General features: G+C 48.2%; 2 protein-coding genes across 2 annotated transcripts; one reads left to right on the top strand and one right to left on the bottom strand.

Annotated features, from left to right (window-relative positions):
• Positions 1-743: 743 nt before the first annotated feature.
• Positions 744-13,376, top strand: RAB1A (RAB1A, member RAS oncogene family; the record flags this gene model as incomplete). The annotated part of the gene is given in 10 exon segments (XM_081997155.1): positions 744-806; positions 809-946; positions 948-1,025; positions 1,028-1,075; positions 1,078-1,160; positions 7,856-7,928; positions 10,094-10,189; positions 11,633-11,728; positions 12,770-12,901; positions 13,179-13,376. Coding segments are annotated over 10 exon segments (1,005 nt in total).
• Positions 13,377-16,660: 3,284 nt separating this feature from the next.
• Positions 16,661-22,780, bottom strand: CEP68 (centrosomal protein 68; the record flags this gene model as incomplete). Its single annotated transcript, XM_081997522.1, has 6 exons — positions 22,382-22,780; positions 20,416-21,870; positions 18,993-19,115; positions 18,656-18,752; positions 17,600-17,754; positions 16,661-16,711 (listed from the first exon to the last, which is right to left on the bottom strand). Exons 1-6 carry the CDS (start codon positions 22,757-22,759, stop codon positions 16,661-16,663), a joined length of 2,259 nt encoding a protein of 752 aa, XP_081853648.1. The 5' UTR covers positions 22,760-22,780.
• Positions 22,781-24,245: the final 1,465 nt, after the last annotated feature.

The raw sequence follows: 24,245 nt of genomic DNA, 5'->3' as shown, positions 1-24,245 counted from the left end.
TCTTAACCCCTACAGACACCCTGTTCCGCTATAGGCGTCGTTGCGCTGCCAGCCACCGCCGGTGTCCCTATTTTTATGACGAGGGCTCCATTTTTACCCCTCACCCGCCGCAGAGCAGGTTGTCCTCCACCTCCCGCTTCCCGACCTCCCTGCCGTCGCAGCCGGCCTCTCCTCCCTTTAAAGGTGAAATGTTTATAACGCTCTCCCGTTCGGGCCTGCCTCGCTCCTCCCTCCTCACCCCCCTCCCCCGGCCGACGGCCTTTGCGAAGCATTTTAATACCCGATTGGTACGTGGATGCCCGGCACCAGCACACCCGAGACCGGGCTCGGGGCCTCCTGTTTTTGGAGCGGAGGAAATGTAACAAACGGGAAAAAATAAAGCTCTGGCTGGGCCATACCGGGGCGGGTGTCGATCCCAGCGGGGAGGGAGGCCTGGGCGCGGCTCCTCACGGCAGGGGAGGCCCTGTCCCCACCGGCGCCGCAGCCAAGCCCAGCCCGCCGTGTCCCGGCCGGGGCTCCCGCTCGCCCCCCGCCGGCGCCTGCGGGGTAGGGAGGGCCCTGCCCCGCCCCGCCCCGCCCCGCCCGCCGAGGCCAGGCCCCTCTCCTGCCCGCGCGGTGACTCGTCCGAGCTGCCACGTCTGCCCGCCGACGTCACCGCAAGCCGGCTCCTCCCCGGCCAATCGGCAACGCCAGCCTCCGCGCCGAGCCGACGGGGCCGAGGGAAGAAAGGGCGTTCGGGGCGCATGCGCTGCTGCCGCCGCAGGGCCCGCCGGGAAAGCGAGTCCCTCGGCGGCGGGCGCGGCCGCCCGGTGGCGCGGGTCGACGGCGGCGACGCGAACTCGCTTTCCCGGCATACCTCGCCACCGCCCCCCGGCCATGTAAGCCCTGCTCGGCTAGAGGCCGCCCCGTTTCCTGGTTGGGCTCTGGCAGCCATTTTGGGCTGAGGAGCGAGCGCGGAGGCCGCGGAGCGGGCAGGGCGCCGGCGGAGGGGCAGGCCGAGCCGAGCGCCGGGCGAAGGCGGGAGCCGTTGGACGCCTGCATCCACGGAGCGCCCGCCTCGGCGGCGGGAGGTGCCAGGCCGCGACCGCCCCCCCTCAGAGCGCGCTCGCCGTCCCTTGGGCCGCGGGCCCCACGGACATGTCCAGCATGAATCCCGAATAGTGAGTGCGGGCCGGGGGAGGGCCTCGCCGCAGCCCTACACTGGGGGGGGCCGCGATCGCCAGGCCGCGGAGGGGGGAGGAGAGGAGGCCGCCACTGGGCCTGGCGCGGGGGGTGGGGGAGGGCGGAAGGGAAGGGCTGGGCCTGAGGGCCTCCGGCGGCCCATCGTCTGCCCCCGGCCACCGAGGGAGCCGTGCCCGGAGGCCGTGCGGCGGCGGAGGTCAGGCGTTAGGCCTGCTGCTGCCGTTCCTGGGGGCTTGGGTTACGGGCACCGGGCCGGGGAGGGTGGGTTTGAAAAGTTAATTATGTCCCTGCTGTAAACCGGCGCGCTGGGCCCGCCCGGTGATGCGGGGTGTCTTCGGCGTCCCGCCTCCCTCCCCGGGATCGCTCTCGGCGGCGAAGTAAGTACGGGCGCAGTTGGCGGCGATATTCCCGGCCCTCGAAAATGCGCACCGGAGCCTAGGCTCCAACAAGTGAGAGGGGCGAAAAAGCCAGCTCTTTGTGAAAGCCGATCTGCCTGGCCGGTTGCTGCTGGCAGCTTAGTAGTCAGAGGTCCACCCTTCACTTTAGCTGCAAGTCATGTGTGTGTCACATGGCTCTTGCAAAACACTTCTTGCCCATGTAGATTTTGCAATTCTGTGACTTGATAATGAAATGCTCTTGGGGCTGTCTTGGGCTAGAAAACCTGGTGATGGCACAGTTTGTGTTTTTTTGGAGGGTCGTTGTACCCTGTCGTGTGAATATGGCTCTTTTCTCTAGTTGGCCTGCTCGGGAGTAAGGATGTGTGAGTTCTCTGGTCAATAGTTTTCTGTATCCTGGCAACTGTAAGAGCAGTGGCTTGCCCACCAGGATGTTGGGGACAACAAACCTCGTTTTGACTATGGCTCTTTTTTGAGTGATTAAGAGGAGAGACTTCAGATTAGTTTAAAAAGCACTTTAAAAACCAGCTGCTGCACTCCCAACACTTTAGTGTTGAAGAGTGTTTTTAGGATTCTTTCACTAGAGCTGACTTTGCTGGCACTCCAGTTTGGGATGATGAAGCCACTGTGCCCTCTAATGTAACTGAAGTGGTTATGGTATTGAAATGCATCTGTGGTATGTCATTACTACTCTAGATACCCATTGTTTCTGTTCATGGATGACACTCTTAACAATTTTTATCCTCAGAGCATGCTTTTCCACACAGCTGAGGCTACTGACTTGCATGGTCATGGCTTTTGTGCTCTCTGCTTATGGCACTATGGTTGCAGGTGCACTGTTCCCATTAAAATCACCTGAAGAGCAAATAGGAGTAGAAGGCAAAGTAGTTGTTAGCTAGTGTGAGGGAGTTGGTGAAAACTAGGAGGTACAGCCAGGAACTCAGGTTACATCTTGGCAAGATTACAGAACAAGCTTGTTCCTGTGGCTTTGGAAAACACCAAAACAGTAGCTGGAGGTAGTCAGTGGGTGAAAGACCAACAAATTGTTGGTGCCTCTGTGGTCGTAATGACTCTTAAACTCAAATTTACCATGCAGAATGCTGGGTTTAGTAGTATAAAGCTGCCTGCAAAGTGTTAGGCCACTAACACTGTGCAGAAAAAGGTTGAAGGGGGCTTTTCTATAGATTTATTTGTCTTTCTTGAAGACTCTTGTCTTTTTAGGCTCTGATGCGGTGAGTAGCTCCCTGCAATGAGATACTGAATGCTGCTATGAAAGTGGGGAAAACATTTTGAGGGAGATGCTTTCTCAGTGAAGAGTGCTTATTCCTGATGTGGAGGACAGCAGAGTTCTTGAAAGCAAAACGAAGAGGAAAAGCTGTAGATTAATTTGTAGTATTAAATTGCCACTTCCTGGCAAGGTTGTGTCTGCAGGATGAGGATAGGAGATGGGAAGAGTGTGCCGAGATAGAAAGTATTTGTCAATGTAACATGTATACTTGGATCAGTGTTAAACCAGGAATAAGACTTACGGGATTATAACATTATTCCTTGTAGCTACCTGTAACAGATAGAGGTACTGATGTCTGTTTGTCTTTTTGGAAGTGCCTTGCCTATAATGTAGCACGTTCTTAGTTCCTTATCATAGCTTCCGATCAGGCTTTAGCCCCAAATCCCCTCTCTTGAATATCCCAGAACTCTCTGAGGTCAGTGGGATAGCTAGTTAAAGTTTATTAATAAAAAGACCTGTCTCCTTCAATTTTCTTATTCAAGTTACAGGATTAGAAACTGCTGGTGCAAGGCTTTGAAAGGGGTTGAGTGTGCTTCTGAGAGCTTCCTTAAAATTTTGTGGCTGTGGGACAGCCTAGTGGACTAGTTACTGTGCTTTGTCATTTGGGTGAAGGAACTGGAGAGTGATGGATGAGATACTAGTGTTTGGAAGCTAAAGTCTCAAAACACCTGCCTTCCTAGCTCTGGGATATATTCCTTCTGTGCTCTTCCCCCTCTTATGGTGTTTAAATGAGCAAAATGTCAATATTGACTCCGTTATGACTAGATCATGTCAGGTTCAGTGTTTCCTGCCCCTTTTGCAATTAGCATGTAGTAGGCTGACTAGTATAAACACACTGGTGGATGAACTATCTAACAGCCAAGTGGTATTGGGAATTAATCTTGATCAGTGCTCTATAGTGTCTGGATCTTGTTCTATATACCTTCCTCAAGGGGACATGAGGAAACCAAGTGCTTTTTGGAGTAAATCTGGGGGTTTTTGCATTCTTCAGGAGTGTTAGACACTATGTCGGGGTGGGGGGTGTTCAGTCTTGTGTGGTGGTGTTCAGTAGATGACATCAAGTGACAGCTTCTGGGTGGTTGGAATTGTCTGAAATAGTTTGTGTTCTAACCTTTCTAAACAGCAATCTGTGATGCAAAGTGGCATTATGTCTTCTGGATTCTGTTTACTTAGACCAGCAGTGTGTAATCAGTGACAGTCATGCTCCTCTTCAAAATTTCTTCGGTGGTAGAACAAAGACTAGGGATTTGAGGCTGCTGAGAGTACCTGTTTACAGTAAACTTACAGCTGACACCAGTGATTAAAGCTGATTCCAGCAGTTCCTTGTTGGAGACAGATGACTACCTAGTCTTGTCGGCTTTGGCATAAAACCTTCCTGGCATTTAAAAAAAAATCCCTACTTGTCTACGTGTATAAACAACAGTTTCTTAGAGGCCCACAGATCCCTTGTTCCACACAGCTTTGGCCAGGGCTGTCCTCAACTTGACTTCTGGTCTTCTGCTGGACTTGCTACCTATTGCATGGAAAATGCAGGTAACAGGAGGATGCTGCTTCCTGCTCAAAGAATTTCAGGGTTGTTCTGAGGTGCCTTTTTTGCAAGATGCAACTAAACTTGGCATATCTAGCCTTCCTCTTTGGCAAGAGGAGGTTACCATATCTTCTTCCTGATGGGGAGGATTTGAAAGCCTCACTCTTACTGACAGTACCTACCTGCCTTGCTGTGCGTATTCTTCCAGTGTGCTCTCTTATGGGTGCTAAGTAGACTTGCTTATATAAATGGTGAGAAATAGTTGAATGATAAATCTGAATTCACCATATCTCCAAGTAGTGTGGTGAAGGCTATGCTGTGTAGCTCAGCCTGCTGCGTGAAGGCTCCCTAAACTGGAGGAGCTGATGAGTTAAGTCTTCAGGTTTAAAGCACAAAATTCAGTGGCTTCAGAAATGTGAGCAAATACCAGAGTTAACCTGTGGGGCTTGTTGGATGCATCGCTACAGTTGAACCCATTAATACAAATATTCTATCAGTGTAGTTCATTCTAGAAAGTTTTCTGCAAATTTTTGTAGCTTGTTTTCATTTTCATTTGATTTAAACTGTTGCTGTACTCTGAAAGCTGCCTCTAGCATCACACCATGTGTAACAGACTGCTCACTTGGTTCTCAAGGCCCCTGCTATATTTTAAAAGGTCCTAAAGCAACTGTACCTAGAAGGGAAGGCACTATATAATTGGAATGTGGAATGATTTAAATTTTTTAAAACCTAAATAGCAAAGTTCTTTTTCTCTGAAAAATCTCTCTGAGTTGATGGAGGTTTAAGTGTCAGCCTTGCTTATCTGGCAAAACTAGGTTTTTGTGACATAACACTCGTTTCTAAGGTCAGAGATGGAGCTAATGCCATTTCCAGCCATGCTGCAGCCTGACTAGCCCTGGCCCTGGTTTTGGTGGGGGGGGAGGCAGGTGGCTTGAGTCACCCTATGAGGCTGTGGTTGTCATTTGCTTCTGGAAGTCCTGAAGTGAGGGAAGGTCTTAATACCAAAAATGGCAAACTCGGTATTTAAGGCTTCTGGGTTCTTGTTGTGTTAAAAGTAGTAGCTGTATATAAACCATTATCATTTGCTTCTGAACAGTAAAAGATTTAATAGCAGGGTAGATCTGGTTGGGAGCTGCTCTTGGCACTAGAGTAACAGAGGAAGACAAGTTACTTGATGTTAGGGGACTGGGGAGACCTGAATTGCCCTTGGAAGCAAGGGGAGGCTCTTAAGTGAATCCTTCAGACTCCAATCTGAAGCCTTATCTACACCAGGAAGGAATTAATTTTTTTCCACTACTTTTAGTGAAGACAATATAGTGGTAATGTTCATGTGTTACCATTCTTAAAGGGATTATAACTTGCTGCAAGCTCTAATACTTTCAAGTGTATTAGTGCTTTCTGTAAGTAATAGTTTAACTTCAGGATTGCTGAAAATTCTGGTTTTGCAGAGAACTGAACAACCAAAACTTCCTGCTGAAGTGGGAGGGAGCTGTTTGAAGGCTGAGGCAATTGTGGCTTCAGTTTATGCACAATCCTGGGGAAGGAGGCATAGGTTTAACAGTGGACCAGGTTTCACTGTTGTACCTTACCTTGGTCTCCAGGTTACACAGAGTTTCTCTTCTGCTCTTGGAACTAAATTATTAGTGGGGGGTAAGAAGTTTTACCTGTCTCTTGTTACAGTTGCTATTGGGTAGCCCCTTGCCTTGGTTCCTGGGTGATGTTGGTGGCTGAGAAGAAACAGAGCTGAGCAGCTGAGGGTAACACTGGTCAATACAGTCCCACTTCTTCAGTGATCCTTAGACTTAGAACACTTTTTATGTAACTTATCTCCCCTGAACAGTTTGGGTTAACTGTCATTCTGCTAAAACCATCTTGCCTTGTATTATTGGTACAGGACTTGACAGGTGGAGTAGTGAGTTCTGTGACTGTCAAGTGCTAGATATCCTTTGACTTTGGGGTACTTAAAGTACCTTGAGTACTTTTAGCTTTATGCTGTGGGGGAAGGTTGCATTTTTAAAGGTCAACTTATTAGTTGCTATGTTTACCACTTCTGACTTCTCTCTAGCCTTGAGAGAAGTGCTGTGGGAAGTGGTGAAGGTTTCAGCTGAACGTGTTCTTCCAGCCTGGGACCAGCCAAGATGACAGTCATTTGGGCACTTGAGCAGAGGAGTGGTAGAAAGCCGAGCAGTTGACCATCTGCCTGGCTGTTATCAGCTGGGGATGGATGCAGTTTCCTGGCTGGATTCCTGCCAGCCAGAGTCAGTGGTCATGTTGAGGAATAATAGGTGGGGACAGTTGAACTTCAGGCATTTGCATATACTTTATCCTCTCAGTTTGGTTAAGTGGGCACAGAAATATGTCTGTAAACTCTTGTGGTTAAATGAGAACTGGACTTCATCCTGGACTCTACAGGGCTGAAGAGTTGTAAACCTAGAATGGGTTAGTCTAGTATTTACAAAAGAAAATAACTTGTGTGAGTGGTGGCTCGTTGCTTTTTCTCTGCTGCTTGATCTCTAGTATTAAACTGCCCTGTTAGTCTTATGACTAATGAAAAATCTGATGTTTTGCCAACAATATCTTCACTACTCTTTGAAGTAAAGACTGGGTTGGTCATTGATGATACTGTGCTTGTTCCCTCAATGTTGGGAGGACTCAAGGTTAAGTAAAAAAAAAATTGATACTTTTTCTAGTGTGACTTGAGAATTACTACTTTCACACCTGACATTGTCTAGAGCATGAGTGTATCCTCATCTGGCAATGGCTTTAGCTTTATTTGAATTCCTGAAAGGCAAGTGGAGTATGCGGTCAGTGCTAGCTGTTAATAGTGTATCGTGGAAGGTAGATATTCATTTTGCTGTAGCAGGCCACTAAATTTGGGGTTCATAGTTTGTGTATTTAAATTGCATATTGTGCTGTTGGATTCTGCTGGAACTTAAATTTGGGTAACTTAAACTGAGGAAAGAATTGGATGCTTTTGGGCAGCTACGTGGTATTTGTGAAGCTGGGCAGTGGAATCAAACCCTTGACTTTAAAGAAGATGCAAAGATAGTGGCTCTGGTGGACAGCAGGCTGTTGCTGCCATCTGTGTGCTATTTAAGTTCAAGCCTCTGGTTGAGTCACTCAATTGCAAAGCATCATTTTCATCTTAGCTAGACCACAAAGGGCTGAAGTAGGACTGTGTTAGTCTTGGTGATAGTCATGCCAATACTGACAGAGTAACTTCCTAGGAAAGTGCAGTTGTACACAAGTGCTGTGTTCAGAGCATCTACCTCGCACTTCCCTTACCAAGTAAATTAAGTAAATTGTGAGAGTGTCTGAACTGGATAGAGAAACATGGAGTTGTAGGTGACTTTCCTAGTAGTGAATTTTCCCTTCTCAAACATCCTAATGTACTAGCTATAAGGAATGTCATTCTTGATAGTGGTTCTCATTAAGTGACTTAATGTTTTTTTCCTTCTGCAGTGACTATTTATTCAAGCTACTTCTGATTGGAGACTCCGGTGTTGGGAAATCTTGCCTTCTACTTAGGTTTGCAGTAAGTGATCATGCTTGAAAATTTTATGTAAAAAAGCTACCAGGTACTCGGCAAGAACCTCTCTGCTACAAGAACTGCTTGAAAGGACTGATGTCTGTTAGGTCTAGTATAACAAGGAATAAGTAAAGTATTGCAAAACCCTCCCATCTTCTGCATTTGTTTCTAGCTGATGTATTTGAGTAATACAGAAAGAAATAATATCAAGAATATGTCCAGTTAAGTTTAATTCTCACTTTCCTGTTAGTTGAGAACAAGACACTAATTTAACTTCCATCGTGCCTTCAGGCATGAAGAGTACAAATGTATCTTCAAAAAGGGCAAAACCTTGATCAGTTACTACTTGATCTGAATATTTTCAGCCAGATGAAGTTTGGTATCTTCATTGAAAAGGCCTACCAATTGCTTAGCCAGAGGGAGAAGTAATTTAAATAATACTCTGGGAATAATAAGGCCTTATGCTGCTTTTAGTGAGTGTGTAATAAATGTTGAAATTGCCGGTGGGCTGCTTTGGCTGGAATTTGATGCAAGAAGCTCTAGTTTTCCTGTCAACAGGAAAAATTAAAATGGTTTTGACAGCTCTTAGTGGAAGAAGCTCGGGTCCAGTGAACTCCTTATGTACATCTGTGCCAAAGTGCAGCTTCATGTTGCCGTGGGAGGAGAGGAAGGAAGGGAGAATATGGGGCATTAGTTTAGAAACTGGAGTTTGATACTACTGCAAGATGATGGCAGCAGTTTCACAGCCTAAACAATTGCTCCAGGCACCTCTGGAAGGACCCTGTTGTGTTTCATGTTACTAATGTGAACCGGTGGTCTCCTGTGCACAAATAGCATCACCCAAGTTAAAGCTACTACAACCACTGTTCGTGTGGTATTAGGACAGGGAGATGTTAAAACCAGTATGAACACTAGAAAGATATAACCTGCTCTGCTTTCAGAACTGGAGGACGTGGATTGGAAGTAACACCGAGGCTGGAGCAGTATTCCCAGATCAGTCGAGCCTGCTTCTCTTGCAGATATTTTTGAATTAAGTTTGGCTTCATGTGAATAATCCAACTTTTATTTTTTGATAGCCAGCGTAAGCTGCTGCTCAGTTATCTGGTGTTTCTTCAGCTAAGTAGCTTTTTTCCTTTAGAAATTTGACTTTCTAAGCTATTTTATCCTGGCATAAGGAATTACCACAGCATCTACTTACCTGTGTTCTTCCTGCTGTAGGTTAAACAGCATCAGGCTTTTCACACATACCCTTCTGAGTATTGAAATGTTAAGGAAATAAATGCCATGTCATTCTCAAAGGCTTAATGCTTTATTCTTACTTGCATGTGCCCCTTCAGGCAGATGTACTACCTAAGGTGTCTTCCATTCACAGCCCAAAGAAACCCCTAGCTTTTGTGGTAGCTGTTGGTTGCATAAAGCTTTTTGTGGTATATTTTTACATGAAGTTCTGTCTCACTGGTACTTTGAGAATAGAAACTTCCTTCATGCTGGCAAGCTAACAATCACTAGAAGGTAGCAAGGACTGATCCAGTGTTTCCTGTGTGCTGTAAGGCCTGCTGGAGACCCTGCTGTCCAGTCCCTGCAAGCAGCTAAACCAAACTGTGTTTTCCTTCCTGTATTTACACAAACTGCAGAGCAGAGGACTTAACACAAGTACCTAAGCTGTAACTTTAAACTGCCTTAGCAACCAGCTGTGGCAGCAAAGGATCTGAAATTCAGGTGGGAGTATGACTGAGGCAAAGCCTCTGACTTGCAGGTAGCTGCTGTGTAATACAGATGGAAAAACCATCAAAGGAAAATAAAAATCTGAGGCATTTTAATAACCATAATGGTTATTCTAAGTAGCTCTTCAATCTGCCAACATGAGCAAAGACTTTTTTAAACTAAGTTCAAAAGGACCTAGCGCAATTTCTAGAAATGAGTTTTATTGACTAGTTTTTGGAACATAAGTCTTGTTGTGTGAAGTGCTTTTAAAAAAAACTGCAGAATTTTTGAAAAGTAGCTACTCAGTGAAAATACCTAGCTACCTACTGGACTTTGCCATGAATGACCAGAACTGTTTTTGTTAGGGAATTAAAGTACCTTTGTCTGGTGCCTGCCTGTTGCATAATAAAGTAGGTGACTACAGAAGAGGTGCAGCTGGCTTGACTTGTGTTTGCTCTTTCTCCTAGGATGACACGTACACAGAAAGTTACATCAGCACGATTGGTGTGGACTTCAAAATCAGAACTATAGAACTAGATGGGAAAACAATCAAGCTTCAGATAGTAAGTAGTATTTCTCAACTCCTGGGTACTTTAATCTGTTGAAGCACAGAATTACATTCCATTCATACTACTGGTAGTTATCTTTGTACTTTAATCATTAAAATATAAGTGATATCTTCCCTGTTACAAGAGGCTAGGCAGTTTTTACAAGATTGCAAGAATTCCCATGGCCTGGCCTTAAAGAAGGATGCTTATCAAGGCTGGCTGCCTGAAAAAATGCTCATTAAAAATTTACTTTCCTGGGAAGAAAAGAAGGCTTATGTATTTAAGGCACTATGGGCTGTGAGCTGAAGAAGGGTAGAATCCTGTGCTGGAGTGCACTCATACCAAAACTAGTGTAATTCTGTAGTATTTAGCAAGGATTTGTGTAAGTGCAAGAACATCATGCAGTTGTCCCAGATGCCTGAATTCTACAGCAGCTGTTAATAACACACTGTCTAGTGCTGGAAACTGCTTTTCTTGACCTGCATGGAAAAACTGACACAAATGCTTGTAACTGGGCAGTGTTTCTGGTTATCCTTTTGGCCTTTCACTTGGAATAAGCAGGGGAAGAGACTTGGCAGTTCTTTCCTCTAATCTTGAAGCACTCTAAAAGGGTGACTGGTGTAATGAAATCTAATATCTATGCAAGGTCACATGCTCCTTGTCAGCCGCTGCTTCCAGCTCAAGCAGAGGCTCTCAGGACTTGAAGGCAATGACTCAGGGATTCCACGCTGTGTTGTGGAGCAGGAGTCCAGTTTACGGCTGGAAGCCTGAGTCTGATCCTCCAGACGTTTGTGTAGCTGTCCCATGTCCAGCACAGCCCACCAGCAATGCTGTTGCTGCTGAAATCCATCTGTAAGTCTTGACTATTTTTAACATGCAGCTAGCCCTATTCTTCACATGGCTCCAGGGAGAGAAATATTTGGGTGAGTGCTCTTCCTGTCCTGGTGGGGGGAGAGGTTGAGCACCTGATGTCCCTCCTTAACTCTCCCAGCAGGAAGAGGGAAGCAGGTTTGGTTGAAGGTGTTGCCTTTAAATACATTTGCTGCAGCCCCTAAGGAAGCTGAAGGGAGGGGTCATGTTAGAGACCCACATCTCTCTGACCTTATTCCTAGCAGGTTTTTAAGCCCTGGCTCACATTTTGTTCTGCTGACCACTGAACCATGGCTTCTTCATGGGTCAAAACTTAATGTTTTCTTCAGTAGAGATCTCTTTGACTACACTTGTCTGAAACCAAAGAAATGAGCACTTGCAGAAAAGTACCTACTAAAGTGCGATTCTTCTCAGTTAAAATTTTCTCCAGTCCTATTTGATGCCTACAGTTTCAGAGCCACTTCTGTAGCTGTGACTTGGATATGCTTGTAGGTAGATGGCTGGTCAGCTGAGCTGTATTTCTGGAAGCTAATGTGTAACACCAGTGCAGTGACATCGCAGTAACTGATCCTGTTATTTGTCTTGTAGTGGGACACAGCGGGACAGGAGAGGTTTCGAACTATCACTTCCAGTTACTATAGAGGTGCTCATGGCATCATAGTTGTGTATGATGTTACAGATCAGGTAAGTGTTAAACCTCTGCCTGGAGAGCTTTTCCAGGTGGAAAACATTAGGCTGATGAGTAAATAAAACTGGGAATTTTAACAGCTTGTCTCTTTTTGAGGAGACAGTGACAGTGTTCTTCAGGCTGTATTAAGGTTTATCAAGCCAAATATATGCGTTAGCTTCTAGTGTGGGGCTAAACACAGAAATAAAAGGAGCAGTGGGATCTGTGGCTCTAAAGCAGTTGTATCTTAGGCTTAACCTAAAGCTTGCTGGCCAGGTGATTGATTGTTCTGTGAATACTTCTCACTCTGCCTTTGGTAGCAGGAGGTCCGAGTTGTGCATGGAAGTTGTTGAATGATTTCTGAATGTACTTGAACTTTGGTCTGCAATAAAAACTGGCATTTGAAACAGAAAATTGTCAGCATGTGTACAAGATACAACCGAGTCAGTGTTCTCTGTGAAAGAATCTCTGAAGATTACTGGTGCAGTTGTCCTGTTTGAAGGGCTCTTAGGAAGTGTAGAGTTTCCTGAATTAATAGAAAAAGAACAATCGGGTTCAGTTGCTAACTTGAGTATCAGTTCGGCATGGCAGGTCTGCATTTCTGGAGGCAAAGGTTGTTCCAGCATCTCTACAAAAAGTGGTTTGCACCTAATACCTGGTGCTTTGTAAGTGCCTGGGATTCCTCTGCTTTCATATGTGCTGTGTCTTATTGCTGCTGCTGCAGGAGGAGGAAGAGTCCCAGGTGGTAGAAGTTGTTGACTCCAAGATATGGAGCAGAGAAAAATAAGTGGGGCAGGGGGGAGGAGTGCAGGGAGGGAGGAAGGGCTGATGGTGTAGGGCTTGGAGCATGGACTGAGGAGCTGTATGGACTCTGACTCCCCTGTCCTGAGGCAAGCAGGGGAGTACTGCGTTACAGATAAACACAGCAGTGTTAGTTCTCTCTTGTGGTTGTGAATCGCACAAAGTACATAATTTGATATTCTTCCCCAGCTGTTCCTGAATAGTGCTGAGCTTTCCTCTTGGTTAAGGGTCTTGCTTACACTTCTCTTGTCTCCTAGGAGTCTTTCAATAATGTAAAACAGTGGCTGCAGGAGATAGACCGCTATGCCAGTGAAAATGTCAACAAGTTGTTGGTGGGGAACAAATGTGATCTGACCACAAAGAAAGTAGTAGACTATACAACAGCAAAGGTATGTTGATACCGATGTGCATTTGCTTTGAGCACTGTCTGGATTGTAATGCACTTGAATAAGTTCTAGTGGGGGGAAGTGTTGTGGTACACAGACATCAAGGTGCCATAAATGCACTGCAAGGGGTCATTAAACCGCTTGCAAGTCATCAGCAGGCTGGAGTTTGGGAGCGGGGCAGAGGTCTAGGAACTTGTGGCTTACCCAGTGGCGCACCAGGAAGCGAGGTGAGGTGTGAATGGGTGTATGAGCTCACTGTTCACTCTTTCTTAATTTGCAGGAATTTGCAGATTCTCTTGGAATTCCATTTTTGGAAACCAGTGCAAAGAATGCCACAAATGTAGAACAGTCTTTCATGACCATGGCTGCTGAGATTAAAAAACGAATGGGTCCGGGAGCGACAGCTGGTGGTGCAGAGAAGTCCAATGTTAAAATTCAGAGCACTCCAGTCAAGCAGTCTAGTGGAGGTTGCTGCTAAAACTTGCCTCCCCCCTTTTGTCTCACAACAATGAATTTGCAATCTGAACCCAAGTGAAAAAAAATTGCCTGAATTGTACTGTATGTAGCTGCACTACAACAGATTCTTACCGTCTCCACAAAGGTCAGAGATTGTAAATGGTCAATACTGACTTTTTTTATTCCCTTGACTCAAGACAGCTAACTTCATTTTCAGAACTGTTTTAAACCTTTGTGTGCTGGTTTATAAATGTGTAATCCTTGTTGCTTTTCCTGATACCAGACTGTTTCCTGTGGTTGGTTAGGATGTATTTTTGTTTTGATGTTTCTATTGGCATGTTTAGATGTCGGGTTTAGTCTTCTGAAGATGAAGTTTAGCCATTTTGTATCAAACAGCACAACAGTGTCTGTCACTTTCCATGCATAAAATTTAGTAAGATATATGTAAGATCTGATTTGCTAGTTCCTTCTTGTAGAATTATAAATGGAAAGATCACACTATCTGATTAATAGTTTCTTCATACTCTGCATATAATTTGTGGCTGCAGAATATTGTAATTTGTTGCACAATATGTAACAAAACTGAAGAAATGTTTAATAAATATTGTACTTATTGGAAGTAATATCAAACTGTATGGTGATAAATATTGTCTTAATTTGTATGGCTAAGGGGGAAATCAGGCTTGCATTGTGCATAAAACATATCTGTGTGCAGCCATGGCACTCAGGCCTTCTAGTAGACCAGAGACTTTCCCTGCAACTAAAACAAGTGACTGTGGCCCAAAAGCCTGAGTTGTCATGGTGCTTAAGGCACAATGCTGTACCAGAAACACCCAGCCAAGGTTCATGGAGGCACAATGCACTCTGAATGTACAACAGTTCCCTAACTTAGTCTTGGAACTTAATTTATTTCTCAAGGACTCTAGGGAATTCCTATCTGCTTTGTGTAGTAGGGGAGAGAACAGCATTTCCCTAACATGAATGACTTCAGTGTAACCTTGAGGTGGCATAACTTTCTACCAGTATATTATGTCTTTTCTATATACTGTTAACCCCCTCCTCTTCTAATCAATACTCTTTCGATTTAGTGCAACAGCTTAGTTTCTATTCTGTTCTGCATAGAGGCATCAGAAGGATGAAATGGGGACAGTGAGGCCCCACAACAGACTGTTGCTCAAAGTAGGCGCTATCTATCTTGAACAATTTGGAACTAACCAGCAGCCACGAGGTTTTGGACAGTGTGAGATTCTTTGTACAGAGCTAATCAAATCATTAGTGCCTGATGTCTAGCTAAAAGCCACAGGGAAGCTAGCCTATAACACTTCCTATACATGTAAAATTGTTCAGCTTTATCTAAACTCCAATGTTCAGCCTATTCTGTAAATAGTCTCATGTCTGAAAGACCATGTAACATTCCCCTAGTAGTAAATACACCCTGTGATAGTAAAAATATAGCCTAGGTATGTTGTGAGGTATAAACTAAAATTGGTGCAAATATCCTCTGATTTTTTTTTGGGGGGGGGTGACTTTGGCTAATGGCTTTCTTCAACATAGCTGCATCAATCAACAGGCAATTGTAATACATAAAGTATTGTCATGGTTAAGTTGAACTCTTCCACTTGAGACCTTCACAATAAAGTGATGTGCTTTCTATTAGAGATGTGCTTGTTGGTATAATTCATTGTATAATGTGACTTGCTCCTTGAGAGGGGGAGCAGTAGGAGTAGCGAGTTTCTGCTGAGATCAGGAAGCGAACCAGAAGGTGTATTGAGGGTAAAATATCTTCCCTTCAGAGAAGTGCACAAATGAACTTAAATGTCAAGATGCCTGCTACATACTATCCAAAACAATGTTAATATATACAGTAATAAAAGCATTGCAAAAACCAACTTGGGCTACACCAGTTGTTGGGTGGTTTGTTTCCCCCTGCCAAGTGCTTACTGTGCTGGTGCGGTCAAATGCCAGAGGCTGTGGGAGTCAGGCTGGAGGTGTGTGGGAGAGGGTAGAGCAGGCCTAAAAACCCTGGAGAAGGGCACTGGGTAGCCTCTTACCTGAAGTACTAAATATCTCCATAATAACTTGCAAGTGGTAGCGAACTGGCAGCAGAGCCTTTCCTTGCACGTCACTCCCATCCTGCCCTGTGATGGGCTTTATGCATCACCCTGAACACCCACGGGTACAGGACCCTGTGTGGGCAAAGCCAGGGAGACCAGTCACCCTGTAACCATTTGCCTCGAGCCTTTCTGTTGAGCTTGCACGGAGCTACGAACTGTCACCTGCAACACGGCAATAACAAAGCCTGCCCTCGATGCTGAGGAGGTGGAAGGGGGAAGAATACCAATCCCTAATTAATTATTTGTCATAACTGCCTCAGTTTAACCACCTACTTGTGCAGTACAGAACTTTCATTTTGTTCTGGTCACAAGAATGGGAGGAAATGATGTATTCCACACAAGAACATGATGATTGCCACTTAGTTTAAAGGTTAATTACCAACATTCTGTAACCGGCTGTAACTTTTTGGCTACTTACCTTGTTATGTGGCTTCAGAAGTACCCTTTTCTGTTGCAGAAAGAGTCTGGAAACCCTTTTTTTTGGTAGCGCTGACAAACTGCAGTAGCTGTAAGAGGGGAAAGGAACAACTCCCCACCCAGGGAAACCAGTGCAGCACTACCACAGCAGGTAACAGCAGTTTAACCTGGTTCTTCCCTGAGTGTACTCACCTGTTTGTTTACTATTATTTTATCGAGACTCATATGGCCTGTTGTCCCTTTTGAGTTTATACATAAGAAAACCAAAAGTTAAATAAGCTCTGCTTCAGCAGGGAATGGTAATTATACACGAGAGCTCACTTTGCTCCCAAGAACCAGGAGGAGTTGCTATTTCTTGGCTTCTAGCACCTATTTTTGAAGAGCATAAACAAAACATGAGAACACGGCTATTAAAATCACACAGCTTTACTTGGAAGTGAGTTGCACGGCACGCTATGGATCACTCGGTTAAAAAACAGTGTGTTCCTGACATTTTGCTAATGCATGGAACAGGCCACTGCAATAAAAAGAGAAAGCTACATTAAAAAACAAAGGCCAGCTCACAAAACTCACCAAGGTAGTCGGCACTGTTAACTAGACATCCCAGTAGCCAAATAACTGCTGTACAGCTTGCCTTTCTCGAGCCACGGTTAAAAAAAAAAACCCACGAACTGAGATCAGCGCGGGCTGGCTGACTCTGAGCAGAGTGATCATAGGTGTTTTGGCATCTCTGCAAGAGGTGGAAGGAGGGGTTTGGTGCTTGCTGCAATTCTTCTCAGCCATCCTGAGACTGGCTCATGAAGCCCAGGTTTGACAGAGGCAGTGCCTGAAATAAAATGGATTAAGTTTGCTACTGTGCTTCAGCTGCAATCCAGCAAAGAAAGAAAACCCCCATGTATACACTTAAAACACTTCCACATAGCTCGCTCTTGTATAGGATATAGCTATGTATATTTAGCAATGAAAAATACCAAAAAACCCCCAAGATAATATTATTCTCCTCTAAGGCACTGGAAGTAATGTTTCCCCTTTGCAACTCCAAATTTTAAGGCATGGAGTGAGCCATGGGGAAATCAACAGCCGGAGCTAATGGAGGCAGGAGGGGACCGGGGGGGGCCTCCACCCCTTTAAGCTGGCACTCCTGCCATGCCCTCCTCAGACACTCTTGTCTCCGCAGTTTTGTTCCAAGAAATCAGCAAACAAGCTTTCTAGCCCGTACTTTACACCTGAATTCACTTGCTTCCCTTTCCCACCACGACACGGCAAGCAGGATTTTTTCTTTGGGGGGGGGGGGGGGAAGAGAATAAACCCCAACACCAACCAACCACCTCCCCCTTTTCCATCTTCCCTCTGCTGTCCAAGTGACTCTGGGAGAGCGGCTCCCTGTGCCGGACTGCTGCCGTCCCCTCCGCCCCGACGGGCAGTGACCTGCCTGCCGGCTGCCCCAAGGAGCTGCCATCACCCTCCCCACGCTCTTGGGTTTCATCAGCTGGTTCACCGACCGCTGCTCTTCCCCGACACACATTTAAAGACGATGGGGCATCCATTTTGAGATCGCCCTTGCTTTCTTCTCCTTTTAGGCTTTCAAAACGCCAGATTAAAAGAAGCAATAACAAAGCCTGATGTATAGTGTTTGCTAATTTAAGCGTTTACCTTCCTATGCTTCCCTCCCTCTCCACCCACCGCAGAAAGGCTGGTTTGCCCCCCTGCTTACCCACTGAGCAGCCGTCTGCTGCACCCCCCCATCCTCCATCCCGTCCTCGCCCTGCGTGGGACCCACGGCAGCTAGAACGGACTCGTACAAGCGCTCCGCGTGGGTTTCCAGCTCTTCGGACTGTTTCGCAATCAAACCCAGCGTGTCTTTCAGAGCTGGAAAACAAAATGTATGATGGAGGTGGCAGTAACGTGACAATTCAATGCTTGTAACAGCAGTAAGAGAGAGTTCCACTCGTGCAGATGGACTTTTGAAGGAAACCGACTGTTGTTAGAAATCAACAAGCTGGTCTTCATCCCATCCACGTTGTGATGCAGAGTTTGGAGGGGGTGGGAAGCGACCTAGGAGGCCCAGGTTAGGAGTGAAGATACAGACACAGGGGCTCCAAAGGAAACCTTTGGGATTGTGTAAGGAAGCCCATCCACAATGCAGCACTCAACCACTAAAGCCCCTCTGGTGACTGCAGACGCAGCCCGGCCTTTGGAAATCCCTTGCGCAGGTGCACCACATCACCGGAGCGACTGCCCCACGCGTGCTGTGCCACCAGCCAGGCCGGCTGTCTCCCCGAACTGGCTGCTCGCACCTGCCCTGGGATGCAGCGAGTGCAAGCAGGGTGTGAAAATCACCTCCTCCTATGCTGGACAAGAGCATCTCCTCCCAGCTGCAGGCTGACAGCATCCCACAGCCCAGCGGGAGCTGGCCACGCCACAGTTAAGATAAAAAAACTAAGAGGGACCCGTAAAAGGCAGAAACACATCCATCGCCCACAACGGATGGCACGGCAAGGCAAGGGTCAAGGCATGGTGCAGCTGAAAGCGCTCGGGAGTAAACGCTTCAAACCTCCAAGTCACCTCACCTCCAAGTCCCTGGACAGCACCGGAGGTGTAAAACCCTTTTCGTTTACACGTACATACCATAGAGCTGCTGAATGGCAAACTCTGCCCTCCGCTTCCCCACCCCCATACCTGTGGGGCCAGGGATTTCAGGGGGCAGAGCTACAGCCAGCATCACCGGCTGCGTCCCCCACCAGCCCTGCCCAAGGACTCTCCCCCTCACCTGGCGAATTCGACGCCATGCAGTCGAGGAGAGCTTCTCCCCTCTCCAGCACGCTCTCCGTCAGGCTCCGGTGGTCGGCCACATCTTTCCTGAACTCCTGGGGAGGGAAGGAGAAGAGGAGTGCTGCTGAGAAGGGATTTTTGGAAGAGACGCACCTGCGGCAGGTTGCCTGTGGAGCAGTTTCCCCTGAGCAGGTTCCCAGTGTTCCCAAATTTGGCTTTACACACCTGATGCACCCCGCACCACCCACCTGGACCGTGCCAGCAGTGTCTTGCTTCGTGCTGCTGGCTGCCTGCAGCACCAAAGAGGGGAAAGAAAAACCAGCAGCGATACCTACCACGTAGCGCTGCAGCGATGCCTTCACGCTCTCGGTGTCCGGCGAGGCTGGGACCCAGCTGTCGGTGATGTCCACAACGTTGTACAGCCAACGAATTAGCTCTTCCAGCTGGCAGCAAAACATCTATTTAACGAAGCATAACAAAAGGGGTTACTTATCTATTTCTGCAAGAAAGATACAACAGAGACAGCACCTGCTTCCTCCTGCTCTCCGCCGTGGGGCTGGCGGCATCCGCCTCCCCTCAGCACACAAACATCCCCAAGCTTGGAAAACCAAGGGTCGACAGAAAAAAGTGGGGAAAAAAAAAATGCAAAAAGCAAATTAAACTCCTAAACACGCCCCAAAAACACTATGTGGCCAGAATGGAGGGTCACCGTCAAACAGCAGCTACGGAGAGGTGTGGGAAGCCAGTGGCACCCAGGCTGAAGGAAGGGCTTTGCCTCAATCACCTGCCAGCCCAAGAGATACACCCTCCTCCTCACCGGAGTCACACAGTTAATTTGCAGTTGGTTTTCCCCAAGGTTTGTCTCGTTCAATTAAGTGCTTTCATTTATTTTTAAAGCCTCTCAGTAAGGGATTATTTCTGTACGATGCTGCATGAAACGCAGGGGCCTCTGCTTTCACCGAAACCAGACTCCAGCCCTGTTCCTGCTCCTTGGGAGTCAAGGTTTTGCTATAAGGCTGAGCTGCTTCTCCCTGGCATCGCAATTTGGGGCGACAGAGAGATACACCCTGATGCTGACAGAGCAGAGGGGGAATGAGTTGCACTGGTGTTTGCAGCTATGTGCATGATAGTAATTACTCTCTTGCAAACAGCCCAGACCCGGGCTGGGGTGAGGAGAAAGGTGGAGGGGAAGGTGGGAAGCAATCCCCACCAGCTGGGGAGCACAGCCCCAGTAGCAGGGTGGCATCACTCACCTGAAAAATAAAAATTCACAAAATAATCAGGAAACTCTTCAGAGAAACCTACCAGTTTGGCCTGGCCTTTTTATACCCTTAAGTAGGACCCAGGCTGGGGAAGATGAGCGAGCCTGGGCTGAAGGGCAAGGCTGGCCATGCCACAATCCAGCCAGAGTGATGGGGCAGCCAGCGAACGCCGGATTTCATGCCAGTCCAGCCCCAACCGCAGCTCCACATCTTCCCGGTGCAGCGGCACTGCGGGAGGGGCGGGCTGGGGGAAGCAGAGTGCCACATTTCTGCCAAGCCCAGCCCCATAATGCTGAGCCCCAGGAAAAACGAGATGGGCTCTTGCTCCATCAGAAGAAACTATCTGTTCCGGTGAGCCCCCCTGCATAAACGACTACTGGCTGCCAGGCACCAAACATCATGCAGAAGGGGAAGCCTTAATTACTTGTGCCATAAATACAGGCACATTTTCTGCGAGATTTTCCCATAATAAACTTCATTTCTGGTCTCAGCCTACCTTAACGCACTGGGCAAGGGACTCGCTCTGCTGGCTCTTCTTCGGATGCCCCTTGACCCGTGGTTCATTTCGGTACGTCCCATCCAACGTGTCCCTGAGACCGGTCGGTAGATGAAGCCCCCGCAGAGGAGCCCTATGGATCCGGGCACACGAATCAGTGTTTTCCCAGCTGGGCTTTCGAGAGCTGCAGGGGTGCCACAGCCCAGCATAACCCTCAATATTCCCTGTTTCGTCCCTGCCACGCACTTCTCCGAAAGGGGCCAACTCGGATGAAAGGGGCTGCCTGCTGCTGCTGTGACGTGGGAAGTTATGGTGGTCGTTCCCGGGCGTCCTTATAGTTAAGGAAAGATCGGACAAAAACTGAGCCAGCCTTTCCAGCTCCTGCAGTCTTGGAGGCAGGGAGAGAAATTCTTCATCACCCTCCCACTCTTTCCTCACGGGGAGCACTCGTGTTGTAGGTAAAAACCTAGTAGTGCTTTTCGCCTGCCCTTTGTAGTTTGGAAAGGGGCTCCCTCTGGTACACCAGCTTCTCCCATCCGCAGCGGGGCAGCCAGATGAATCCGGCCCAGCTGACTCCGTCATTACATCCTTAGCAAAACCTCTAGAAGGATGAGAGGAAGCACTCTTTGTGAAGGATTCTTTTGCAATAGGTAAAGGTTCATAGCGTGAGCCAGCTCCTGAGCAGCCTCTTTTTCCAGGTCCCTGGGTCAAGAACCTCTCTGCAGAGGCCATGAACCTCCAACGTCCATTTTCTCCGCTTCCCCGAGCGTGCCCAGCTCGGCCGTAGATGCTGGTGGACCTCGAGGTGCCCTCGGGGGAAACAGAAAAGCTGTCCAAACCTATTCCTGAGTCGTGGAAGAAAGGCTCCGGCATCTTTCCCAGCTTGTATCTTGGCTTCAGTGGATAAGCGTAATCCAGCAAGTCCTCATACTCTTTATTGGGGTTCCAGTGGGGCGAGCGACGGTCTGGAGACGGGGGTAACGAATCCGGTATGGCACAAGCCCAGTAATCAGCTTGGTAGGATGACATCTCTCTGATGCGCTCTACGGTGGCACGGTCATCAAGCAGAGGACTGAAGGGCTTGCGTGCCCGCAGCACCCTGCCTTCTGCCGCACCCCACCGCCAGCACAGGTCCCGGGCGGCGGTGGCTGCAGGAGAAGGTGTGTCCACGCTGGCCAGCAAGCTTCGGGATGGGTCTTTGGAGAGGCCATTTTCTTCTGAAGACAGAGTGGAGAAGCTCGATGCGGAGCGGCTCCGCAGGGCGCTCTTGGGGCTGGGTGGGGTTTGAGGCCGCAGGAGCTCCGGTGTGGATGAAAACGGGGATTGAGCTCCCAGCCTTTGGCTCTGCCGGCCGGCACGGGGATCGTGGCAGCTGCCAGCAAGGATGCTCTCCTCTGCAGAGCTGCGCCGGCTGGGAGGGCTGGACACCGGCTCCCAACGGCCCGATGCCTTCGCCTGCTCGAGGATGGTGTGAAAGAGGAAAGAGAGAGAGAGAGAAACATGTAAAATGAAGCGCAGCATCCAGACAAAAGGCTCCTTTGTGCTGGGACGTGGAAATAAAAGCCCAGCCCTGGACCTGCTGTGAGGAGAGGCTGGGAGGGGAACTCTGTTCTGTCTGTGGGATGGCACGCAGCTGCCCAGAGCCTGGAGTGGGCCCTGTTTTTAAGGAAAGGCATCCCAAGGGCTTGGGAAGCCGCACGAGTCATTTGGCAGCACAAGGTACTTCTTTAAGGAGCCCTGTCCCGAGTGACTTTCCAGCTGCACAGCAGCAATACGAGAACAGCGGCAACGGCTCAGGTGTTGGAGCCCAAGCCCTTCTCCACCGCACAGCTTAGCCCGGGGCTGGGGTGGGCACACTCTGGCTGGAGGAGAGGGAAAGCCCTTGCTAGGACAGCCCAGACAAAGTCCTCACCTCGCCTGGGACCCCCTGGGGATGCAGCAACACCTGTACATACAACTCTCTCACCTGCTGCTCTTCTGAGGAGAGGAACCGGTGGCTAACATGACACGGCACATCATCGGCGGCTCTGTCAATTAACATCTCTGTCCCCGAGAGGCTCGCTCTTGCTCTAGGAAATCTGTGTGCGGATGCTGAAGACACTTCTTGGTGGTAGCTTGAGCCTCCATGGGTAATACCAGTGGCCAAGCGACTGCGTCCACTCATTGCCACACTCTCCGTCCCTTGCGGGCAGGGCTTGGCTTCCTCTGCGCCTAAGAGCTGGCGCAGGCTGTCCGCTAGCTCTGGGTAGTCCGTCTCCACCTCTGCGCAGTCCCACCTACCATCGCTGCTGGCCTTCCCACTCAGCGAGGCTTCAGAAAGCGATTTTCCCACATCCACGGCCATCGGGGCAGAACTTCTTCTGCAAGACGATGTCAAGCCTCGGGCTCTCTGAAATACATGACACATGGTAGGAGCAACTCGCCATTACCCCTCATCTCCATGCCAAGTGAAGAAACTGGGTATGTCTAATAATGAAGAGCTTAAGCATGGTCTGGGCCAGACCCCAAAAATCATAAAGTCGCATCTCGGTGCATCAGGTGGGACAGAGGAAAGAGCAAACCTGCGCGTCTCAGCAGTGTCTTCTGGTTTCGAGTACATGACACACAGGGAAAATCTAATTAAAGCTCTGGCCACACTGAGAACAAACCTATGCCTTATACCTTGCCGGCACCATGCAACTGTCTCCTGAATTAATGGCAAATCTCGCAACAGTTTGTGCACAATGAGGTTACCGGGCCCAAGTAAGACATCGTTAACTAGGACGTAAAGCACCTATTAGTGTGGCTGAGCCCTGAAGGCCTGAAGGGGTGGAAAGTTGAGGGCTTTTTTAAGAGACAGACTCAAAACCTTGAAATGGAAGCCACCCAGAAGTGAGAAGTATATACAAAAAATTACAGGGGGAGATAGGAGGCTGTAAAACCCAAACCTGGCACTTAGCTCTGCAGCTTCTACCTCAGTTCACGAAATTAAGTCTTTGTGAAATTAATTAATGGAAATACTTGCTCAACCGATGACACATTTTTCAAGCGTGCTGTACAGCCAAGGCCATTGCATCTTGCTGCAAATCCTTCCAACATGAGATATCATTCTCGAAGCCGGAGCCCCAGGTGCTCCACGCATGGTGATGCTTCACCACCACCCTCTCGCTGCCCACTCTGGACTTGAGCAAGGAGCTGCAGCAGGACAACTGATAAGCCAAATCAAGGAGACCAAATATACCACACGGGAGACCTTGTTTTCTGAACACCAGCCAGAGCCGAGCGCCTCTGCTTGCGTTCACCAAGCTAGCAGGACTCAAAAATACTCTCAACACAAATGACACCTTGCAGGCTCCCCGCAGAGCAACAAAACTGGCGCTGCCGAAATCCCCACGCACAGGCTCTGTGCCGCTCAGTCACAGGCGGGCGTCCTCAGAGCCCCAGCAATACCGAGGCCTTTTCCAGCAACGCCAGCCTGACCCAGGGTGACGGCATTAGGAAAAAACCGGCAGAGTGGTTTTGCCGGTACTCACCCAGGGAGGGCCGGGCTAGCGATGGAGAGGCCAGCCAAGGGAGCATCAACAGCAAACTCAACTTAAAAATAAACAAAAAATACAAAAAAAAAAAAAAAAACAGGAGGAAAGAAAGTATTCCCAAACAATACTTGGAAGTGGGACACAAACCGATACTCATACCCTCCGTCAGCTCTTTTGTCGCGATCTCGTTTTTATGACCCACCCCTCTGGGGACGGGTGTTTTCCCACAGGCAGAGCCCGTGCACTCGAACAAAGAGCGGTGGGGCGACGCGCCGGGTCTCCAGGGGAGACCGAATCGCCGGCACAACCCATGGC

Source organism: Phaethon aethereus, assembly GCF_964289735.1.
Source record: "Phaethon aethereus genome assembly, chromosome: 3".
In the NCBI taxonomy this organism is placed as follows: Eukaryota; Metazoa; Chordata; class Aves; order Phaethontiformes; family Phaethontidae; genus Phaethon; species Phaethon aethereus.
Note: the sequence above shows the minus strand (reverse complement) of the source record. Positions and strands in the feature narration are given on the sequence as shown.